This window comes from Nomascus leucogenys, chromosome 2 (genome assembly GCF_006542625.1).
Source record: "Nomascus leucogenys isolate Asia chromosome 2, Asia_NLE_v1, whole genome shotgun sequence".
In the NCBI taxonomy this organism is placed as follows: Eukaryota; Metazoa; Chordata; class Mammalia; order Primates; family Hylobatidae; genus Nomascus; species Nomascus leucogenys.
The window spans coordinates 63,879,576-63,900,683 of record NC_044382.1 but is presented as its reverse complement, the minus strand read 5'-3'; the positions used below and the strand labels follow the sequence as shown (position 1 = coordinate 63,900,683).

Below are 21,108 nucleotides of genomic sequence, written 5' to 3'. Positions count from 1 at the left end.
TACATTCAAGGTTTTATTTTTGGAAAAGTTCTAATAACAAAAAAAGGAAGAAAAAAATAATTGCCTTAGGGGCACAATAACGTCCTCCTGAGATATTAGCTCCTAGGAACACGTTGTTCTGACTGTAGAAGGAACAGGGAGTATGTCAACGTCAGGACCTTGAAGGAAAAGGTCGGCACCGAGCTCTGCTTAGAGCTCTTGCTGGGGGTGGAATGTTGGCAACATAAGCAGTGTCCAGGGCCCCCAGGGCCTCCTTGTTCCTGCAGTCAGCTTGTTTATGTAAACATGAGTTGATCATTATTCTCCCAGGTCAGGTCAAATCTAACTGGGCAAGAGTCCATAAAAACCTCTAAAATCAGATAAAATTTCTCTTTATTCTTAAACAGCTTCCCCCTCATTTCCCAAATAAAAAATGCCTAAGATTCATTTTACTAGACCAAAGCTTTTCTACCAGAAAATCCAGCAAGTTAATTATTAGATCTTAATAAAAAATGCATGGTTCCAGTAAATTAGTTGTACCAAAAATAGTCCACTCCAAACCATCACAGAACCGGAGGAAGAATAGCCAGGGCCTGCCTGAGAATTCTAAACAACTCCAAGAAGGGAATTCTGATTCCTAGGAGGGTTGCACACCTTTGAAGTCTTGACTTTTTAAAGGAGGTGGGTGGGATGGTCCAGCTGCAGAGCTTCAACAGCTGCCTGACCCCAAAGAACCCCCGCAATGCCTGCCATGAGCCCAGCACTGCACTGGGCGACCACACTCCCAGGCCACCTATATGCACCAAGATGTCACCCTCACTCTCTGTTGGCAGCCCAGCTGAGGTTTAAGGAGAAAGAGGAGCCAGGAGAGTCATGCTTCCTTCTTTTATTATGGCCCCAAGCAGATAAAATTTGCCATCTTAACCATTTGGCAGTGTAAGTGAGCCCTCAGTACCACCATATAGGTGAGTTTCACAGGCTGATTCAGCCAGCCCTGGAGCAAGTGTTACGTTGTTGCTGACATGTACTGTATAGTTAGGCCAAGGATGGCTGTGTCTGTACTGAACGTGCACAGGCTTTCTTGTCATTATTCCTAAACAATACAGTGTGTAACAACCATTTACTCAGCATTTACATTGTATTAGGTATCAGAAGTAGTCTAGAGATGATTTAAAATACATGGAAGATGTGCGCAGGTTATATGCAAACAGTATCCTTCCCCCATCTTTTTTTTTTTTACCTTAAACTATTAAGGGTTAAAGTGTCCCATTTTATATCAGAGACTTGAGCATTCATGGATTTTGGTATCTGAAGGAGGGGGTCCTAGAACCAACCCCCAGATACCAAGGGATGACTACATAGTGTGGCAGTGTTAACTACAGGCACATGGCTGTGCAACAGACCTGAACTTTTTCATCTTGCAAAACTGAAACTATATCTATGGGGCAACACTCGTATTTCGCCTTGCCCCAGCCCTCCTGCAGCCATCATTCTGCTGTCTGTAAGAGTTTTATGTGGTATTTGTCTTTTTGTGGTAGACTTATTTCATGTAGCATAATGTCCTCCAGGTTTATTCATTCTGCAGCATGCAACAGGATTCCCTTCCTTTTGAAGTCTGAGTATTATCCTACTGTACAGGTTTGCCATATCTTCCTTATCCCTCCATCTCCAATAGACATTTCAGTTGCTTCCACCCCTTGGCTGTGAGCCACGCCTTCTTTTTAAACTAAATCTCAATATGCCCGTAGCTATATCCATCCCTCCTCACAACCCTCTCTCCTGCTCAGCTCCCCACCCTAGCCTGTTCTTTCCGTTGACTCTTCTATTTGTTCTGTCCCATCAATCTCTGCCCCTCAGTGATCATTCCTATGCACATACCAGACGTGCTTTCCAATCTACCCTTAAAAAACAACAGCCTGACACAGTGGCTCACGCCTGTAATCCCGCAGGTGGATCACTTGAGGTCAGGAGTTCGAGACCATCCTTGCCAACATGGTGAAACCCCATCTCTACTAAAATACAAAAAATTAGCCAGGTGTGGTGGTGCATGCCTGTAGTCCCAGCTACTCGGGAGGCTAAGGCAGGGCAATTGCTTGAACCTGGGAGGCAGAGGTTGCAGTGAGCCAAGATCTCGCCACTGCACTCCAGCCTGGCGACACAGTGAGCAGTGGCGCAATCTCGGCTCACTGCAAGCTCCGCCTCCCGGGTTCACGCCATTCTCCTGCCTTAGCCTCTCCGAGTAGCTGGGACTACAGGTGCCCGCCACCACGCCCAGCTAATTTTTTTTTTTTTTTTTGTATTTTTAGTAGAGACGGGGTTTCACCGTGGTCTCGATCTCCTGACCTCGTGATCCGCCCGCCTCGGCCTCCCAAAGTGCTGGGATTACAAGCGTGAGCTACCGCGCCCGGCCGAGACTCGGTCTTAAAAAAAAAACAAAAAAACCATGGAGGAAAACCTGACTTATAACTGACAAATTGGTACAGACTCAGTGTAACAACAGAGATGTAAAAATTCCAGGGCACTCTGGCAGGGGGTGCTCCACTGTAATACTGGGAGATTGAGTGCCAGGAGTGATCAGGATTCTCAGTAAATATCCAACAAGCATCCCTTCCTGCTTCCAGCACAGGGAGGGGAAAAAGCACCTCAGTGAAATCAGCCAGGGCACTCTGTTCTTAACAACGTCTGCCCTCAGGAGAAACTACTCAACCAGAATCTCATCTGCTGGGGTCTGATCAGAGCTGCACCGACCTGAGGGAACTCCAGTCCACTCGAACCATCCTGTCCCACAGGAGGAGGGGAAACTGAGAAGTAGGTTGAAGTTCACAGTCCAGAGCATGGGCTCACTAAAAGACGGAGCCCTAATCCCAGGACTACAACATGCTTCTTTCCTTCCCCCGACACCTACATCATGCCAGGCCTATTCACCACAGTCCCTTTTACGCAGTACATCGTGTTCAACTATCATGAAAAAATTATAAGGCATACTAAAAGGCAAAAAACACAATTTGAAGAGACAGAGCAAGCATCAGAGCCACACAGAGCAGAGATGCTGAAATTAACAGACTGGGAATTTAAAACTATGATTAATATGCAAAGAGCACTAATGGATAAAGTGGACAGCATGCAGGAACAGACGGGCAGCATGAGCAGGCAGATGGAAATCTTAAGAAAGAACCAAAGAGAAGTGCCAGGGACCAGAAACACCAACACGAGTGAAGAATTCCCGTGACAAGCTTATTAATAGATGGACACAGCTGAGGGAAGAATCTCTGAGCTTGAGATACACACTTTGAAAACGGAAAAGCAGGCCAGGTGCAGTGGCTCACACCTGTAATCCCAGCATTTTGGGAGGTCAAGGCGGGTGGATCATCTGCGGTCAGGAGTTCAAGACCAGCCTGGGCAACATGGTGAAACCCTGTCTCTACTAAAAATACAAAAATTTAGCCAGGTGTAGTGGTGCACGCCTCTAATTCCAGCTACTGGGGAGGCTGAGGCAGAAGAACTGCTTGAACTCAGGAGGTGGAAGTTGCAGTGAGCCGAGATCGTGCCACTGCACTCCAGCCTGGGTGACACAGTGAGACTCCATCTCAAAAAAATGGAAAAGCAAAGAAAATAAAAACTGAAAATAACAGAGCAGAAAATTCAAGGACTGTGGGACAACTAAAAAAGGTGTAAACGCACTTAATGGGAACTGCAGAAGGAAAAGAGAAAGGAATACAAGAAATATTTGAAACAATAATGGCTGAGAACTTTCCCAGATTCATGTCAGACACCAAACCACAGGTCCAGGAATCTTAGAGAGTACCAAGCAGGACAAAGGCAAAAAAAAAAAAAAAAAAAAAACCTACATCAAATTCAAATTATAGAGAATCAAGATTAAGAAAAAAATCCTGAAAGAGGCCAGAGGGAAAAACACCTTATTTCTAGAGGAGCAAAGATAGGAATGACATCGACAGCTCCTCAGAAACCCCACAAGCAAGAAGACAGCGAAGGGAAGTATTTAAAGTGTTAAGACTCACCAACAGAGAATTCTATATCCCACAAAATTATCCTTCCAAAGGGATGCAGAAACAAAGACTGCCTCCGACAAACCAAAGTTGGAATATGTTGCTGTGAGACCTGCCTTACAAGAAATGTTAAAAATAAAAAGTTGTTTAGAGAGAAAGAAATCAATATAGGTCAGAAAGCTCAGCTCTACATAAAGAAAGGAAGAGTATCAAAGAAGGTATAAATAAAGATAAATAAAAACTGTTCTTCAGCAAAATGTTCAGTTCAAAATAACAGCAACAGCGCATTCAGTTATATGTGCTTGTGCATGTGTGTGCTTATGTACTCATATACAGGTGAAGTGAATGACAACAATGATAAAAGGGACAGGAGTGAGGAATTAGGATTGTTTTGTTATCAAAAGGTACTCACACTTCCCATGCAGCGGTATAGTGTTATCTGAAAATAAACGAATTGGTTGCAAATGTATATTACAAACTCTAGGGCAACCATTAAAACAAGCTTGTCCAACTCATGGCCCACACAGCTTTGAATGCAGCCCAATACAAATTTATAAACTTTCTTAAAACATTATGAGATATTTTTAATTTTCTTTTTTTAGCTCATTAGCTATCATTAGTGTTAGTGTATTTTATGTGTGGCCCAAGACAATTCTTCTTCCAACGTGGCCCAGGGAAGCCAAAAGATTGGACACACCTGCATTAAAACAAGTAACAAGAAGTATACTGACATGCTAAGAAAGGAGAAAAATGGAATTCTATAAAATGTTCAATTAAAACCACAAGAGGCAGAGAAAGAGTGGAAGACAAAAATAGGAACAAAAAACAAGGGCAACAAATAGAAAACAGTAACAAAATGGTAGTTATTAATCCAAATACATTAATAATCACTTTGAACATCAATGGCTTAAATGTACCAAATAAGAGAGGTTGTCAGAGTAAATAAAAAAAACCAAGACCTAACTGAATGTTGTTTACCCACTTTAAAATAAAGACACATACAGATTAAAAGAAAATGGATTAAGAAAAATATACCACACCAACACTAACCAAAAGAAACCAGGAGCAGCTATATTACTTTCACAGAGCAAACGTCAAAGCAAGCAAAGTTATCAGGGATAAAGAACAGCATTACAAAATGATCATGGGGTCAATTCTCCAAGAAGACATGACATCTTTAAAGTATATACACCTGCTGGACACAGTGGCTCATGCCTGCAATCCCAGCACTTTGGGAGGTCGAGGAGGGCAGATCACTTGAAGTCAAGAGTTTGAGACCAGCCTGTCTTAACAGGATGAAACCCATCTCTACTAAAAATACAAAAATTAGTCGGGTATGGTGGCGCACGCCTGTAATCTCAGCTACTCAGAAGGCTGAGGGAGGAGAATCGCTTGAACCCAGGAGGTGGAGGTTGCGGTGAGCCAAGATCGGGCCACTACACTCCAGCTTGGGCAACCAAGTGAGGCTCTGTCTCCAAAAAATAAATACATAAATAAAGTTAATAAATATATACACCTAACAACAAAGCATCAGACAAACTGAGGCAAAAATTAAAAGAACCACAAAGAGAAACAAATAGATTTGGAGACTACAACACCTATCACAAATGAACACTCAAGCAGACAGAAAATCAGTAAGAACACAGCTGAACTCAATAACACCATCAATCAACTGTATACAATCAACATCTGTAGACTACTTCATCCAACAACAGCAGAATACACATTCTTCTCAAGCTCACATAGAACATTCAAGACAGACCACAAGCTAAGCCATAAAACACATCTTAAAATAAATTTAAAAGAATATAAATTACACAATGTCTGCTCTTAAAGCAGAAATCATTAACAGTAAGAAAACTGGAAAATCTCAAAATACATGAAGATTAAACAACATACCTCTAAATAACACATAGATCAAAGACGATCTCTCAGGATAAATTTTAAAATATTTTGAATTAAATGAAAATGAAAACACAAGTTATCAAAATTGTGAGATGTAGTAAAGCAGTGCTTGTAGGAAAATGTATAGCACTGAATGTATATATTAGAAAAGAAGACATAAAATAAACAAGTTTCCATCTTAGGAAATTAGAAATAGAAGAATAAATTAAATCCAAAGTAAGCAGAAGAAAACAAATAATCAAAATGAGAGTAGACATCAATGAAATTGAAAATAAGGAGTCAATAGAGAAAAATCAATGAAACCAAAAGCTGGTCCTTTGAAATGATCAATAAAATGGATAAGCCTCTAAGCCAAGCTAACTAACTAAGAAAGAGAGAGGACCTAAATTGCTAATACAAGAAATAATATACAGATCACTTTTTATAATTAGAATTGCCAAAACTTACGTAAGGACAAATAGACAATGTGAAATTGTATAGATAATTAATAATCTTCCATAGCAGAAGGCATCAGCCAAGTTCGCTAGTGAATTCTACCAAACATTTAAGGAAGAAATTGTATCAATTCTCTACAATCTCTTTCAGAGGACAGAAGCAGAAGGGATACTTCCTAACTATAAGGTCAGCATTACCCTAATACTAAAACCAGAGAAAGAGATTACAAGAAAACTACAGACCAACATCTCTCATAAACACATATGTAGAAATCCTCAATAAAATATTAGCAAATCAAATCCAACAATGCATAAAAATAATTATACACTACATCCAAGTGGTATTTATCCCAGGTACATAAGGCTGGTTCAACATTTGAAAATCAATTAACATACTTCAATATTATCAACAGGCTAAAAAAGAAAAGTAACATGACCGTTATCAATAGATGCAGAAAAATCACTCGACAAAATCCAACACCCATTCATGATAAAAAACTCTCAGTAAACTAGGAATAGAGGGGAACTTTGTCACTGTGATAAAGAATATCTACAAAAACCCTACCACTAACATCATGCTTAATGGTGAGAAACTCAAAAGCTTTCACATTAAGATCAGGAACAAGACAAAGATGTCCCATCTAACCACTGCTTTCCAGTGTCATCCTAGAAGTCCAAGCTAACACAATAAGACAAGAAAAGAAAAGCAAACAGATTGGGAAGGAAGAAATAAAACTCTGCAGATGACATGCTCATCTATGTAGAAAATCTGGAAGAACTGATAAAAACACTCTTGGAACTAATAAGCAATTACAGCAAAGTTGTGAGATACAAGGTTAACATACTATAGTCAATTGCTGTCCTATATACAGAAACGAGCAAGTGGAATTTGAAATTAAAAGCACAGGCCGGGTGTGGTGGCTCACGCTTGTAATCCCAGCACTTTGGGAGGCTGAGGCGGGCGGATCACGAGGTCAGGAGATCGAGACCACGGTGAAACCCCGTCTCTACTAAAAATACGAAAATTAGCCAGGCGTGGTGGCGGGCGCCTGTAGTCCCAGCTACTCGGAGAGGCTGAGGCAGGAGAATGGCGTGAACCCGGGAGGCGGAGCTTGCAGTGAGCCAAGATTGCGCCACTGCACTCCAGCCTGGGCGACAGAGCAAGACTCCGTCTCAAAAAAAAAAAAAAAAGAAAGAAAAAAGAAAGAAAGAAAAGCACAGTATGCTTTATATTAGCCCCCACAAAACAAAATATTTAGGACAAAATACATATAAGATCTATATGAGGAAAATTACAAAATCTTGATAAATAATATCAACGAAGAATGAAATAAACGGAGAGATAGTCCACGTTCACGGACAGAAAGACTAAATATTTTCAAGATGTCCATTCTTCCCAACTTGATGTACAGATTCAATGCAATCCTAATCAATATCCCAGCAAGCTATTTTGTGGATATTGACAAAATGATTCTAAAGTTATATGAAGAGACAAAAGACTCAGGATAGCCAATACAATATTGAAGAAGAACAAAGCTGGAGGATTTGACACTGCCTGTCTAAAAGACTTATTATAAAGCTACAGTAATCAAGACAATGTGGTATTGGCAAAAGAATAGATCAATGGAACAGAATAGAGAGCCCAGAACTAAACCCACATAGTTAGCTGATTTTTGACAGAAGAGCAAAGGCAATACAACAGAGAAAAGATAGCCTTTTCAACAAATGGTGCTATAACTGGCCATCCACATGCAAAACAATAATCTAGGCACAGCCCTTATACTCTTCACAATCATTAACTCAAAATGGATCACAGGCCTAAATGTAAAATGCAAAACTATAATACCCCTAGAAGATAACAGAGAAATAAATAACCTAGGGTATGGCAATTACTTTTTAGATACAACACCAAAGGCACAATCCATGAAAGAAAATAATTGATAAGCTAGACTTCATTAAAAGTAAAAAGTTCTGCAAAAGACAATGTCAAAAATAAGATGACAAGCCAGAATAGGAGAAAGTATTTGTAAAAGACACATCTGATAAAGGACTGCTATCCAAAATATACAAAGAATTTTTAAAGCTCAACAGTAAAAAAAGAACCTGATCAAAAAATGAGTATAAGACCTTAATAGATACTTCACCAAAGATAGATGTACAGATGGCAAATAAGAATATAACAAGTTGCTCCACATCATATGTCATTAGATAAATGCAAATTAAACAAGACACCACTACATATATATTAGAATAGCCAAAATCTGGAACACTGACAAAACCAAATGCTGGAGAGGATGTGGAGTAACAGGAACTCTCATTCACTGCTGGTGAGAACACAAGATGATACAGCCACTCTGGAGGACAATTCAGCAGCTTCTAACAAAATTAAACAATTTTACCATTTGATCTAGCAATCATGTTGTTTAGCATTTGTATTCGTCGGTTTTCACATTGCTGATAAAGACATACCCGAGACTGGCAACTTACAAAAGAAAGAGGTTTAATCAACTTACAGTTCCACATGGCTGGGGAGGCCTCACGATCATGGCAGAAGGTAAGGAGGAGCAAGTCACATCTTACATGGATGGTGGCAGGCAAAGAGAGAGAGCTTGTGCAGGTGAACTCCTCTTTTTAAAACCATCATATCTTGTGAGACTTACTCACTATCACGAGAACAGCAGGAGAAAGACCTGCCCCCATGATTCAACTACCTCCTACCAGGTCCCTCCCACAAAACGTGGGAATTCAAGATGAGACTGGGGTGGGGACACAGTCAAACCATATCATTCCGCCCCTGGCCCCTCCCAAATCTCATGTCCTTATGTTTCAAAACCAATCACGCCTTCCCAACAGTCCCCCAAAGTCTTAATTTATTTCAGCATTAATTCAAAAGTCCACAGTACAACATCTCATCTGAGATAAGGCAAGTTCCTTCCATCTATGAGCCTGTAAAATCAACAGCAAGTTAGTTACTTCCTAGATACAAAAGGGGTATAGGCATTGGGTAAACATAGCTGTTCCAAATGGGAGAAATTGGCCAAAACAAAAGGGCTACAGGCCACCCGCAAGTCCAAAATAAGGTAGGGCAGTCAAATCTTAAAGCTCCAAAATGATCTCCTTTGAATCCATGTCTCGCATCTGGGTCACACTGATGCAAGAGACGGTTTCCATGGTCTTGGGCAGCTCCACCCCTGTGGCTGTGCAGGGTACAGCCTCCCTCCCGGCTGCTTTCACAGACTGACATTGAGTGTCTGTGGCTTTTCCAGGCACACAGTGCAAGCTGTCAGCGGATCTACCATTCTGGGGTCTGGAGGACAGTGGCCCTCTTCTCACAGCTCCATTAGGCTGTGCCCTAGCAGGGACTCTGTGTGGGGGCTCTGATCCCACATTTCCCTTCTGCACTGCCCTAGCAGAGGTTCTCCATGAAGGCCCCACCCCTGTGCCAAACTTCTACCTGGGCATCCCGGTGTTTCCATACATCTTCTGAAATCTAGGTGGAGGTTCCCAAACCCCAATTCTTGACTTCTGTGCAGTCGCAGGCTCACCACCACCTGAAGGCTGCCAAGGCTTGGGGCTTGCACCCTCTGAAGCCCAATGGCCCCTTTCAGCCATGGCTGGAGCAGCTGAGACACAGGGCACCAAGTACCTAGGCTGCACACAGCACAGGGACCCTGAGCCTGACCCACGAAACCATGTTTTCCTCCTAGGCCTCTGGGCCTGTGATGAGAGGGGCTGCCGTAAAGACCTCTGACATGCCCTGGAGATATTTTCCCCATTGTCTTGGGGATTAACATTCAGCTTCTGGTTACTTATGCAAATTTCTGCAGCCAGCTTGAATTTCTCCTCAGAAAATGGGATTTTCTTTTCTATCGCATTGTCAAGCGGCAAATTTTCCAAACTTTTTTGCTGTTTCCCTTTTAAAACTGAATGCCTTTAACAGCACCCAAGTCACCTCCTGAATGCTTTGCTGCTTAGAATTTTCTTCTGCCACATACCCTAAATCATCTCTCTCAGGTTCAAAGTTCCCCAACTCTCTAAGGCAGGGGCGACATGCCGCCATTCTCTTTGCTAAAACATGACAAGAGTCACCCTTGCTCCAATTCCCAACAAGTTCCTCATCTCCATCTGAGACCACCTCAGCCTTGATTTCATTGTCCATATCATTATCAGTATTTTGGTTAAAGCCATTCAACAAGTCTCTAGGGAGTTCCAAACTTTCCCACATTTTCCTGTCTTCTCCTGAGCCCTCCAAACTGTTCCAACCCCTGCCTGTTAGCTAGTTTCAAAGTCGCTTCCACATTTTCAGGTATCTACAGCAGCACCCCACTCCTGGTACCAATTTACTGTATTAGCCCATTTTCATGCTGCTAATAAAGACATACCCAAGACTGGGCGATTTACAAAAGAAAGAGGTTTAATGGACTTACAGTTTCACATGGCTGGGGAGGCCTCATAATCATGGTGGAAGGCAAGGAGGAGCAAGTCATATCTTACATGGATGGCAGCAGGCAAAGAGAGAGAGCTTGTGCAGGGAAATCCTCTTTATAAAACCATCAGATCTTGTGAGACTTTTTCACTATCACAAGAACAGCATGGGAAAGACCTGCCCCATGATTCAACTACCTCCCACTGGGCACCTCCCACAACATGTGGGAATTCAAGAGGAAATGTGGGTGGGGACACAGTCAAACCATATTAGCATTTAACCAAGGAAGTTATGAACTTATGTCTACATAAAAACCTGCACATAGATGTTTATAGCAGCTTTATTCATAACTGCCAAAACCTGGAAGCAACCAAGATGTCCTTAAGTAGGTGAATGAATAACAAATTGTGGTATATCCAGACAATGGAATATTATTTGGTGCTAACAAGAAATGAGCTATCAATCTCTTAAAGATATAAAGGAAACATACATGCAAATAATTAAGTGAAAGAAGCCATCTGAAAAGGCTACATACTGCAGGATTCCAACTGTATGACATTCTGGAATAGGCAAAGCTGTGAAGATAGTAAAAAGATCAGTGGTTGCTAGAGGCTAGGGGGAGGCAAGGAAAGGCAGAGTGCATACAGAATCTTTAGGGCAGTGAAAAGACTCTGTATCATGTGGATACATGTCACTATATATTTGTCCAAACCTATAGAGGGAACACAAATGTAAACTATTGACTTTGGGTGATTATGATGTGCCAACACAGGTTTATCAACTGTACCAAACGTACCCTCTGCTGAGGGATGTTGATAATGGGGAAGGCTGTGTGTGTGTGGGCACAGGAGGCATACAGGAAATCTTTGTACCTTCTTCTTAATTTTGCTGTAAGCCTAAAACTGCTCTAAAAAATTAGTCTTAAAAACAAACAAAAAAGACTCATGAGTATTCAAAAGAATTAGAAGCAGGGTCTCAAAGAAATATGCCTGCTCATGTTCACAGTAGCATTATTCATGATAGCTAAAATGTGGAAGAAATGTGAGTGTCCAACGACAGATTAATAGATAAATAAAATGTGGTATATGCATACTCAACCTTAAAAAGGAAGAAAATTCTGACTCGTGCTACACGTGGATGAACCATGATGACATTATGCTAAGTGAAATAAGCCAGTCACAAAATGACAAATATTGTATAATTCTACTTATATGAGGTACCTAGGTAGTTAAACTCATAGAGAAAGCAAGTAGCATAATGGTTGCCAAAGGCTAGAGGGAGGGGAGAATTAGTAGTTAACTGTTTAATGGGTATAGAGCAAGGGTATCCAATATTTTGGCTTCCCCGGGCCACACTGGAAGAAGAATTGTCTGAGCCACACATAAAATATACTAACGCTAATGATAGCTGATGAGCTAAAAAAAAAAAAAAAAAAAAAAAAAAAAAAAGACAAAAAAATCTCATAGTTTTAAGAAAGTTTACAAATTTGTGTTGGGCTGCATTCAAAGCTGTCCTGGGCCACATGCAGCCCGCAGGTTGGACAGGCTTGGTACAAAGTTTCGATTGTGCAAGATGAAAAGAGTTCTGTAGATGGACAGTAGTGATAGTTGCACAATGTGAATACACCACTGAAATGCACATCTGAAAAATATTAAAATAGTAGATATAACATATTTTACTAAAATAGAAAAATTGAAAAAAAAATTCACTTTCTTATTCTTTTCTGTCTGAAAAAGAGTATGTACTAGCATTGGCTTGTATGTGCCTATAAGCCTTCTGGAGCAACATAATACATAAGAAACTAACCCTGGCTGTTAAGGGGGTGTGGGAGCTGGGCACATGGGAAAAGGATGGGAGTATGACTTCACTGTATACTCCTCTCTAGGTTCTGAAACTTGTAAACCTATTCAAAAACCTTAAACGAAACACTCCCATGGATGCCACACCCTATCAAGCTACCACCTCTACTGCTCTGTGTCCTTCTTCATAACATACTTCCTGGTATGGTCTATTTCTTCAGCTCCCACTCATTTCAATCTACCACAATCTACTCTCCAACCCCTCGGGCCATGGAAAGTGCTGGTTCTTTTCCAGCTAATCAATCACTCCCACTCTGCCAAATCCAACATGCATTTCTATGAGCTCATCTTGTAAGAATTCCACACGCGTGACTCTTCCCTCCTGGAAACCCAACTCCTCTGTGCTGTGCTGCCACCTTCTCCTGGTCTCTTCCCTCTCCACCGGCTGTCATGGCTCCTGCCTCTCTGCCAGACCTCTGAACATGGCAGGACCTATAGCTCAGATATCGGCCCTCTTCTCTTCGCCCCCCTGCTTTAGATGTCACCTCCAGGCTTCAATCTCCCAAATGTGCATCTCTCATTTGATCTCCTCACTGAGGTCCAGAACTGCCTACAGAGCAACCCAGACTTACCCAAACAGAACACCGCGACCCATCCTCATGCCTGTTCCTCCTGAGTCTTCGCATCTCAGTACATGGTACCACTGTCAACTCAGCTGCTTAATTCAAACCCAACAAGGCAGCTTCCATTCAGCCACTTCTCTCATCCCCCATATCCAACCAAAGCACCAAGTCCTGCCAGCTCATCTTACAAAAGTGTCCTAAACCTGCCACTTATTTTCACCTTTATTATAAATACCCCTGTCCAAGCCCCCATGTGAATTTCCCTTGACTACTGCAGCAACATCCTAACTGCTGGTCCTGCTGCTTCCATTTCTGACCCTCTATAATTCAACCTCCTCCCAGAAGCAAAATAATTCTGTTAAATATCCTGTCAGTCCCCTGGTGGTGGTGGTGGGGTCTGTAAGAAGCTCTGAATGGCCTTCTAATACTTTTACAAGATCTAAATTTGCCTGTGGCCTATAAGACCCTGCATGTTCTGGCTCTGAAATCTCAATTCATATCACAGTGTTGGTCCCCTACTTGCTAGGCCCCAACCATAATGACCTTTCTCAGTTCCTAGAACTTTCTCACCTCATAGCCTTTGCACCTACTGTTTCCACGGCCTCCTTCCCCCGATCCAGCTCCATCTCATCCTTCATGTTTTAGCTTACATATTACCCCTCAAAGAGAACATCTCCAAATGCCTCCTCTAAAATGCTTCCTCTGGCCTCTACCCACCCACTCCACCACACTGCCTACCTTACTGCTCCCAGAGCACTCATCACCATCAGCAGTCACCTTATTTATATTTATGACCTGTCTCCCCAGTTAGTATCTACCCTACTTGAGAGTAAGACTTGTGTCTACCTTAATGACATTGCAGGTGCTATGCTCACCACAGTGCCTGTCTCAGGAACAGGCTCTCAGTTCAAATTTGTTCAATCAATCAACAAAGATTAACTAATTAACGAATGAACCAATGACCTTCCAAAGCACTGGCTGGGCTTATCCAGGTCAGCCAGAGGCCCTAATCCAAGCAGGACTAAGGTGGTTTGCACTGGATTTCAACAATGGTGAAACATGTTTCTCCATCATTGTAAAATAATAACACATTCCTTTGGAAAAATACAAAGAAACTTGAAATATTCAAACAATATCCTTGAGCCAACAGCACGCCTCAACATTTCAAGGCATATACACACATGCATGCACACATACACACACACACACAGTCACACAATTTTTGGAGGCGAGGGAGGAAAAGATGGGGAACAAAAACACACATTTGGTGAGCCTCATGCAATTTTTTTTTTTTTTTTTTGAGACAGAGTTTCACTCTCGTTGCCCAGACTGGAGTGTAATGGCCTGATCTCGGCTCACTGCAACCTCTGCCCCCTGGGTTCAAGCGATTCTCCTGCCTCATCCTCCCAAGTAGCTGGGATTACAGGTGCATGCCAACATGCCCAGCAAATTTTTGTATTTTTAGCAGAGACAGGGTTTCACTATATTGGCCAGGCTGGTCTCGAACTCCTGACCTCAGGTGATCCACCTGCCTCAGCCTCCCAAAGTGCTGGGATTACAGGCGTGAGCCACCATGCCCAGTCTCTTTGCTTTTTTTAGAGATGAGATCTCGCTCTGTCACCCAGGCTGGAGTGCAATGGTGTGCCTCAAACTCCTGAGCAATCAAGCCACCTGCCTGCCTCTGCCTCACAAAGCTCTGGGATTACAGGAGTGAGCCACTGTGCCCAGCCTCATAAAATTTTTAATAAAAGACACATCATTCACTCCAGCCAGTAATTCCCCAACATATTTTAGCTAAAGGCTGTACACAGTGGCTCACGCCTGTAATCCAAGCACTTTGGGAGGCCAAGGTGGACGGATCACTAAGGCCAAGAGTTCGAGACCAGCCTGGCCAAAATGGTGAAACCTCGTCTCTACAAAAATTAGCCAGGCATGGTGGTCCACGCCTATAATCCCAGCTACTCGGGAGGCTGAGGCAAGAGAACTGCTTGAACTCGGGAGGTAGAAGGTGCAGTGAGCCGAGATCGCACCACTGCACTGCAAGCCTGGGCAATGAAGGAAGACCCTGCCTCCAGAAAAAAAAAATTTTTTTTTTTTTTTTTTTTTTTTTTTTTTTTTTTTTTGGCTAAAATCGAAGGAGTCCCAAGGTAGGCCTAGATCACAACAGAGTGTACCTAGTAGTGTTCAGAAAAGGTTAGATTATCCGCCACAGAAATAAAATCAAAGTTTCAAAATTTAAAACACAGGAATGTAAACGGTCCCAGTAAATAAAAAGAAGCCCCTAAAAATCCTTCTACTCTGCCAGAGCAGAGTAAGACCAACAAGGTCACATACCCGGCACACACGCCCTAGCTGTTCCTTCCCTTCTAATTCCCAGTGATCCTCTTAAAGCAGCTAGCAGACCTTACCATTGCATTGAGCTGGGAGTTGCTGGCCTGCGTAATGCCAAGAATGTTGGTGGTGTGCATCACTTCAACCGAAAAACTCGGCAGCCAGCTCGCAATCCGAGACCCTGAAACAAACAAGAATCCAGTATAAGTTTCAGAGCCCTGACTCTTTGCCCCGTCATCTGCTCTCACAGTGGCCACTGTAATGGCTGGTGTTCACTGAGGGCTTCTTGTATGGCAGGCGTCTCATGCCAAGTGTTCCACATGAACTAGCTCATTTAATCCTCACTACACCCCACGTGGTACCTCCTATTATCATTCTCATAGTATCCTTCTCAAAGATATAGCACTAGTACTACCCTTGGTCTTTGGTCTCTGAGGCACTTAGAAGTTAGGGGACTTGTTCAAGATCACACAGTTTAACTATGATGGCCAAGATGTGAAGCCAGACAGGCAAGCTCTAGAACCCTTCACTGCTCAGCAATCCTGTTTTCCAGGGGGGCTGGACACAGCCCAGCCCAGTGCCCTCACACGCTCAGCCTGGGAGATGAGGAAGCTTTTCAAGGCTCTAAAGCTTCTACAACACATGAGCTTTGGCTCCTCTCTTTCACAAGCTACACAAATGACTACTCATTTGGAGGCATTTTCACATTTACTTTTAGGAAGTATTTTTTCTTTACTCTTAAAAGCCCTGGTTTTCTGATTCAAAATTCTTTTTAAATTGTGCTATTCTACAACAAAGGCTTATAGACTAACAGCACCAAGAAGTCTGCTGCTTCTGTTACTTCCCTAAGAAAACAGGAGCCTAAGATACAACAGCACCAAGAATCGGCTGTAAAACAACCCAATATCAAGCTACACATTTAAGGCTGCTTTTTCATTCCTTCACAAAGAAACACTGATGCATGGAACAGAAAATCAAGTGTAGCCAGGCACGGTGGCTCACGCCTGTAATCCAGGTCTTTGGGAGGCTAAGGCGGGCAGATCACAAGGTCAGGAGATCAAGACCATCCTGGCAAAAATGGTGAAACCCTGTCTCTACTAAAAATACAAAAATTAGCCAGGCATGGGGGCACGTGCCTGTAATCCCAGCTACTTGGGAGGCTGAGGCAGCAGAATCGCTTGAACCAGGGAATCGGAGGTTGCAGTGAGCTGAGTTCACGCCACTGCACTCCAGCCTGGTGACAGGGCAAGACTCTGTCTCAAAAAAAAAAAAAAAAAATCAAGTGGAATGGCCATCTCAAAGGTCTTGAGATGGGTACAAACAAAATGTACCCATTTAAGAAATGGATACTTATTTCATGTACTAACTAGGGAGAAATAAAGTTGACTTCATCTATTTTGACTAAATTTTTAGTAGTCATAATTCACAAAATAATGGATTACATAGACAGGTCTCATCTCTAATATTGCTAGTATATTTCAGAAGTTTTACCTGGAAGAGCCCTTCATTCACAGCCACCAAACCAGGCCCTCTAAACCCCTCCAGCATTCTGGGCCCAGCCAGCCAAGTAGCCCCACATACTCTTCTGGGAGACATGACTCTACTCCCCCTGGTCCCTTCTTTGAGGGATTTCACCAACATGACACCATCCCCACTGTACCCCATTCTTGAAACTCAAATCGGGGATGTGAATAGCACTACTGCTAACAAAATTCCAGGGATGCTTGTGATACAGTAATAATTATAAACATGAACTCACAAAATTTAGCAGTACTGGACTGTTGAAAATCAACACCAGCTTAATGTGAATTAAGGAAGGATGATCAACCAGATCTTGATATGTCATAGCCTTAGAATTTTAAGTGTGGTTTTCATTACAACTCCTTTTAACACTGCCGGGAGGCAGAACATTTATATTTTATGGACAAAGCAACAGGGTTCCAGCTCTGATTCTGCTTCTGGTACTCACCAGAAAGGCTGCTCAATGATCCTTCATTATATGCTTAAATGCTACACAAATGCAATGTATTATTAGCAAAGGTTAACTATTGAGCTAATTAAGTGTGCTCCTTGAAGGCATGGTTGATTCAGTTTTACTCCTCCACCCTCCTGCCCCACCCTGCCCATATTGACATGGAATCTGGCAAAATGCCTGGAACCCCTCTGTTTGTTCTATCTCTATCCATCCATCCATCCATCCCACCTAAACACTTTCAATTAAAATTAAACACAGTCATTGCGTAGCTTAACAACAGGGATACATTCTGAGAAATGTGTTGTTAGGTGATTTCATTGTTGTGCAAACATCATAGAGTGTATTTACATAAACCTAAATGGTATAGCTTACTACACACCTAGGCTATACAATATAGTCTATTGTTCTACAGCATGTTACTGTACTGAATGCTGTAGAGGCAATTATAACACAGTGCTAAGTATTTGTGTATCTAAACATATCTAATAGAAAACATACAGTAAAAATATTGTACAAAAAATCAAAAAAGTACACCTGCATAGGGCACTTACCAGGAATGAAGCTTGCATGATTAAGGCTGCTCTGGGTGAGTCAGTGAATGGTGAAATGTGAAGGCCTAGGACATTACTGTGTGCTCCTGTAGACTTTATAAACACTGTACACTTAGGCTACACTAAATTCATGACAAAATGTTTCTTCCTATATTCAATAAATTAAATTTAGCTTACTATAAGTTTTTTACTTCATAATCTTATTTTTTTTTTAACTTTCTGACTCTTATAGTAACACTTAGCTTAAAATTCAAACACTGTACAGCTGTCGAAAATATTTTCTTTTTTATTCTATAAGAGTTTTTCTATTTCTAAAAGTTTTAATTTTACTTTTTAAATTTTTTTGGCTAAAAACTAAGATACAAACACACACATCAGCCTAAGCCTACACAGGTCAGGAGCATCAGTATCACTGTCGTCCACCTCCACCTCTTGTCCCACTGGAAGGTCTTCAGGGGCAGTAACACGCATGGAGCTGTCATCTCCTAAAATAACAATACCTTATTCTGGAATACCTCCTGAAGGACCTGCTTGAGGCTGCTTTATGGTACATTTTTTTTTGTATGTAAGTATGAGTACACTTTAAAATAATGATAAAAACTAGTAAATACCAGACCACAGGAATTTTTTAGGTCCACTATCATCTTATGGGACCACTGCTGTATATATGGTTTGTCATGGACTGAAATGTCGTTATGGGGCACATGACTGTATAATATTAAACTGGTCTATACAGGGCAATTTATAATTAAAATAGTATCTGCTTAAGGGAGAACACCCCTTAGGTATAGTTTTAGAGGTTGAAACCAACTAACCATCGAAATGGAAGAAGTGATTGTGTTGGTTTAAGCGAGGTCTCCCTTCGGCTGCTGCTACAGGAACCAAATTCTCATCCAAGTTCTCTCCTTGATGGTCTTCCCTGACACGATTATTGTCGGCAATATTAAGAGACATTCTGCATGTTGGACAGGAGGTGTCTTGTTCTAGCCAGGAACGAAGACAGGAGCTACCAAAAAGTCCAAAAGAAGACACGTCAGCATCCTTGATTGTTCCTTAGCATACTTTGTGAGAATTCACCCAGAAGTACTCTGGATATATCAAATGTGCTCCAATTTGATTTTCTCTCTACCACTAGTGAGATTTAAGTGTTGAGAAGCATTTATGGACATTATCTATTTGCCCTACTTCACTTTAATACACTTCCAGTGTGTCCTGCTGGGAACATGAATTCTTTATCATATGAAGTCATCTACCAAGCTCCTGGTTGTGACCCCTCTTCAGTGGGGCTTCCTAGCATGGCTCACCATCTTCTCATCCAACTCCATTTGGCTACTTCAAAATCCATGTGGCTGAATCATCCAACACCCTGGCCTCTCATGTCCTTGAGTCCTCCACTCTGATGCTCGTGTCTTTCACTATGCTTTAGCTACTACCGGCACAGTCATAACCTTGGCCTTGTCTTCAAAATCTTGATGTCAAAATTCTCACTCATTCACTCAAGCTCCTCTCCTTCCAACTCCCTTATCTGGCACCAGACTTACTAAGACCTCCCATCTGCTTTTTCCTCAAGCATGACAGCCCTACAGGTCCTTACCTCCCCATTCCCCTGGCTCACCTCTAACCTCTCCTCTCCATTCACCACCTCAATGTCCTCCACCCTCTTCTCTTTGCACGCTGCTTTCCCAACAAGGCCAAAGCTTCTTTTGCCCTCTCTCAGGAGACGATAATGCCTTAATTATGGTAGACACGCAATAAATACTTGAGGTGTCCATTAAAGGAAGGAAAGGGTACTAGAGTAAGAAGCAGAAAATGTGAGATCAGTCCCAATTCTCCCTTAACTAGCTGTGTGATCCAGGCAAACCCTTCAACCTCTATTGACTAGTCCTCTCCACTAAAGAATGAAATGGCTGGATGAATTAATCTCCAAGGTCCCTCCCATTTTATGAGAATTTGTTATCTTTCTCTAAGGGCTCTAGTAGGCACTGAATAAAAATGCTGTATCTTCTTTTAAATATCTATGAACACGTGTAGATATAAAGTTATAAAGGAAAACCTCACCATAATACGATAATCCTCAGTCTCCAGCAACTAAATGGTACATAAGTAACAGGAGTTTCCTAGAGGCCAAGATGGAGCTACTTCTTACTCACTCTGTGTCATGAAAGTGTGTGACAGTTGTGTTCCAAAATAATGTCATCTGTCTGTATGTGTATACCCAACTCTCATATTTTGCAATAATTAAATACCTATAATTTGTCTGTGATAATTTAGTCAAATAAATGATTTTTTTAAGTCCAATTCTCCTACTGCCACCCTTAAATCACACCACTAGTATAATAAAATTAGCCTTGTGGGGGATGACAACAGTATGTAAGATCCTTGCCTTCCAATAATGCTACACTATGACATACTTTTTATAAGCAAATCTAAATTTATTTCACAAAGTGCAAAATCCTCCCACATTAAATATAACAGCCTAAAAACTCCAAGGTGAGTACAACTAGTTAGATATAGTTTTCTGTTTAAAAAAAAAAAAAAAAGGCTAGACTTCCTTAACTGAGAGAAATCAAACTTTAGAGAGAAAACTTTAGAGTGAAAAATAGATTTCCAGAGAAATCTATTCACTGGACTCTGAAATGTTGCAAAAATATCCTCTATAGCAACAAATTATCTAGCTATTGTGTCTGCAAGAATATAGGCATTACCTTTATCACAAATTAAAATGAATTTGCCTTAGATTCTCAGCACACAATCATTCCCGAAGTTACAAAGCAAAGCAAACCAAGAGCACATCCTAACAACTATTTGTTCACTCAACCCGAGGCAGATAAGTTTTAAAATTAAATCCTAACTCTTAAGCAACCACTGAGTAAAGAAGAAATCATGGGTTCCAAGATGGCTGAATAGGAACAGCTCCAGTCTACAGCTCCCAGCATGAGCTACACAGAAGACAGGTGATTTCTGCATTTCCATCTGAGGTACCAGGTTCATCTCACTGGGGCTGTTGGACAGTAGGTGCAGGACAGTGGGTGCAGTGCACCGAGCGTGAGCTGAAGCAGGGCGAGGCATTGCCTCACC

At 41.7% G+C, this 21,108-nt stretch overlaps 1 protein-coding gene across 2 annotated transcripts in view; it reads right to left on the bottom strand.

Annotated features, from left to right (window-relative positions):
* AMFR (autocrine motility factor receptor) overlaps nucleotides 1–21,108 on the bottom strand; it is a 65,316-nt gene that overhangs the window by 9,438 nt on the left and 34,770 nt on the right. The window contains exons 9-11 of one of the 2 annotated variants that reach the window (XM_030796863.1): nucleotides 18,846–19,036; nucleotides 18,420–18,515; nucleotides 15,582–15,685 (exon numbers count right to left, since the gene is read on the bottom strand). In XM_030796863.1, the coding sequence (XP_030652723.1) occupies nucleotides 15,582–15,685; nucleotides 18,420–18,515; nucleotides 18,846–19,036 (391 nt within the window). The remainder of the gene's footprint in view (nucleotides 1–15,581; nucleotides 15,686–18,419; nucleotides 18,516–18,845; nucleotides 19,037–21,108) is intronic. The other variant, XM_012504822.2, reaches the window with a different exon arrangement.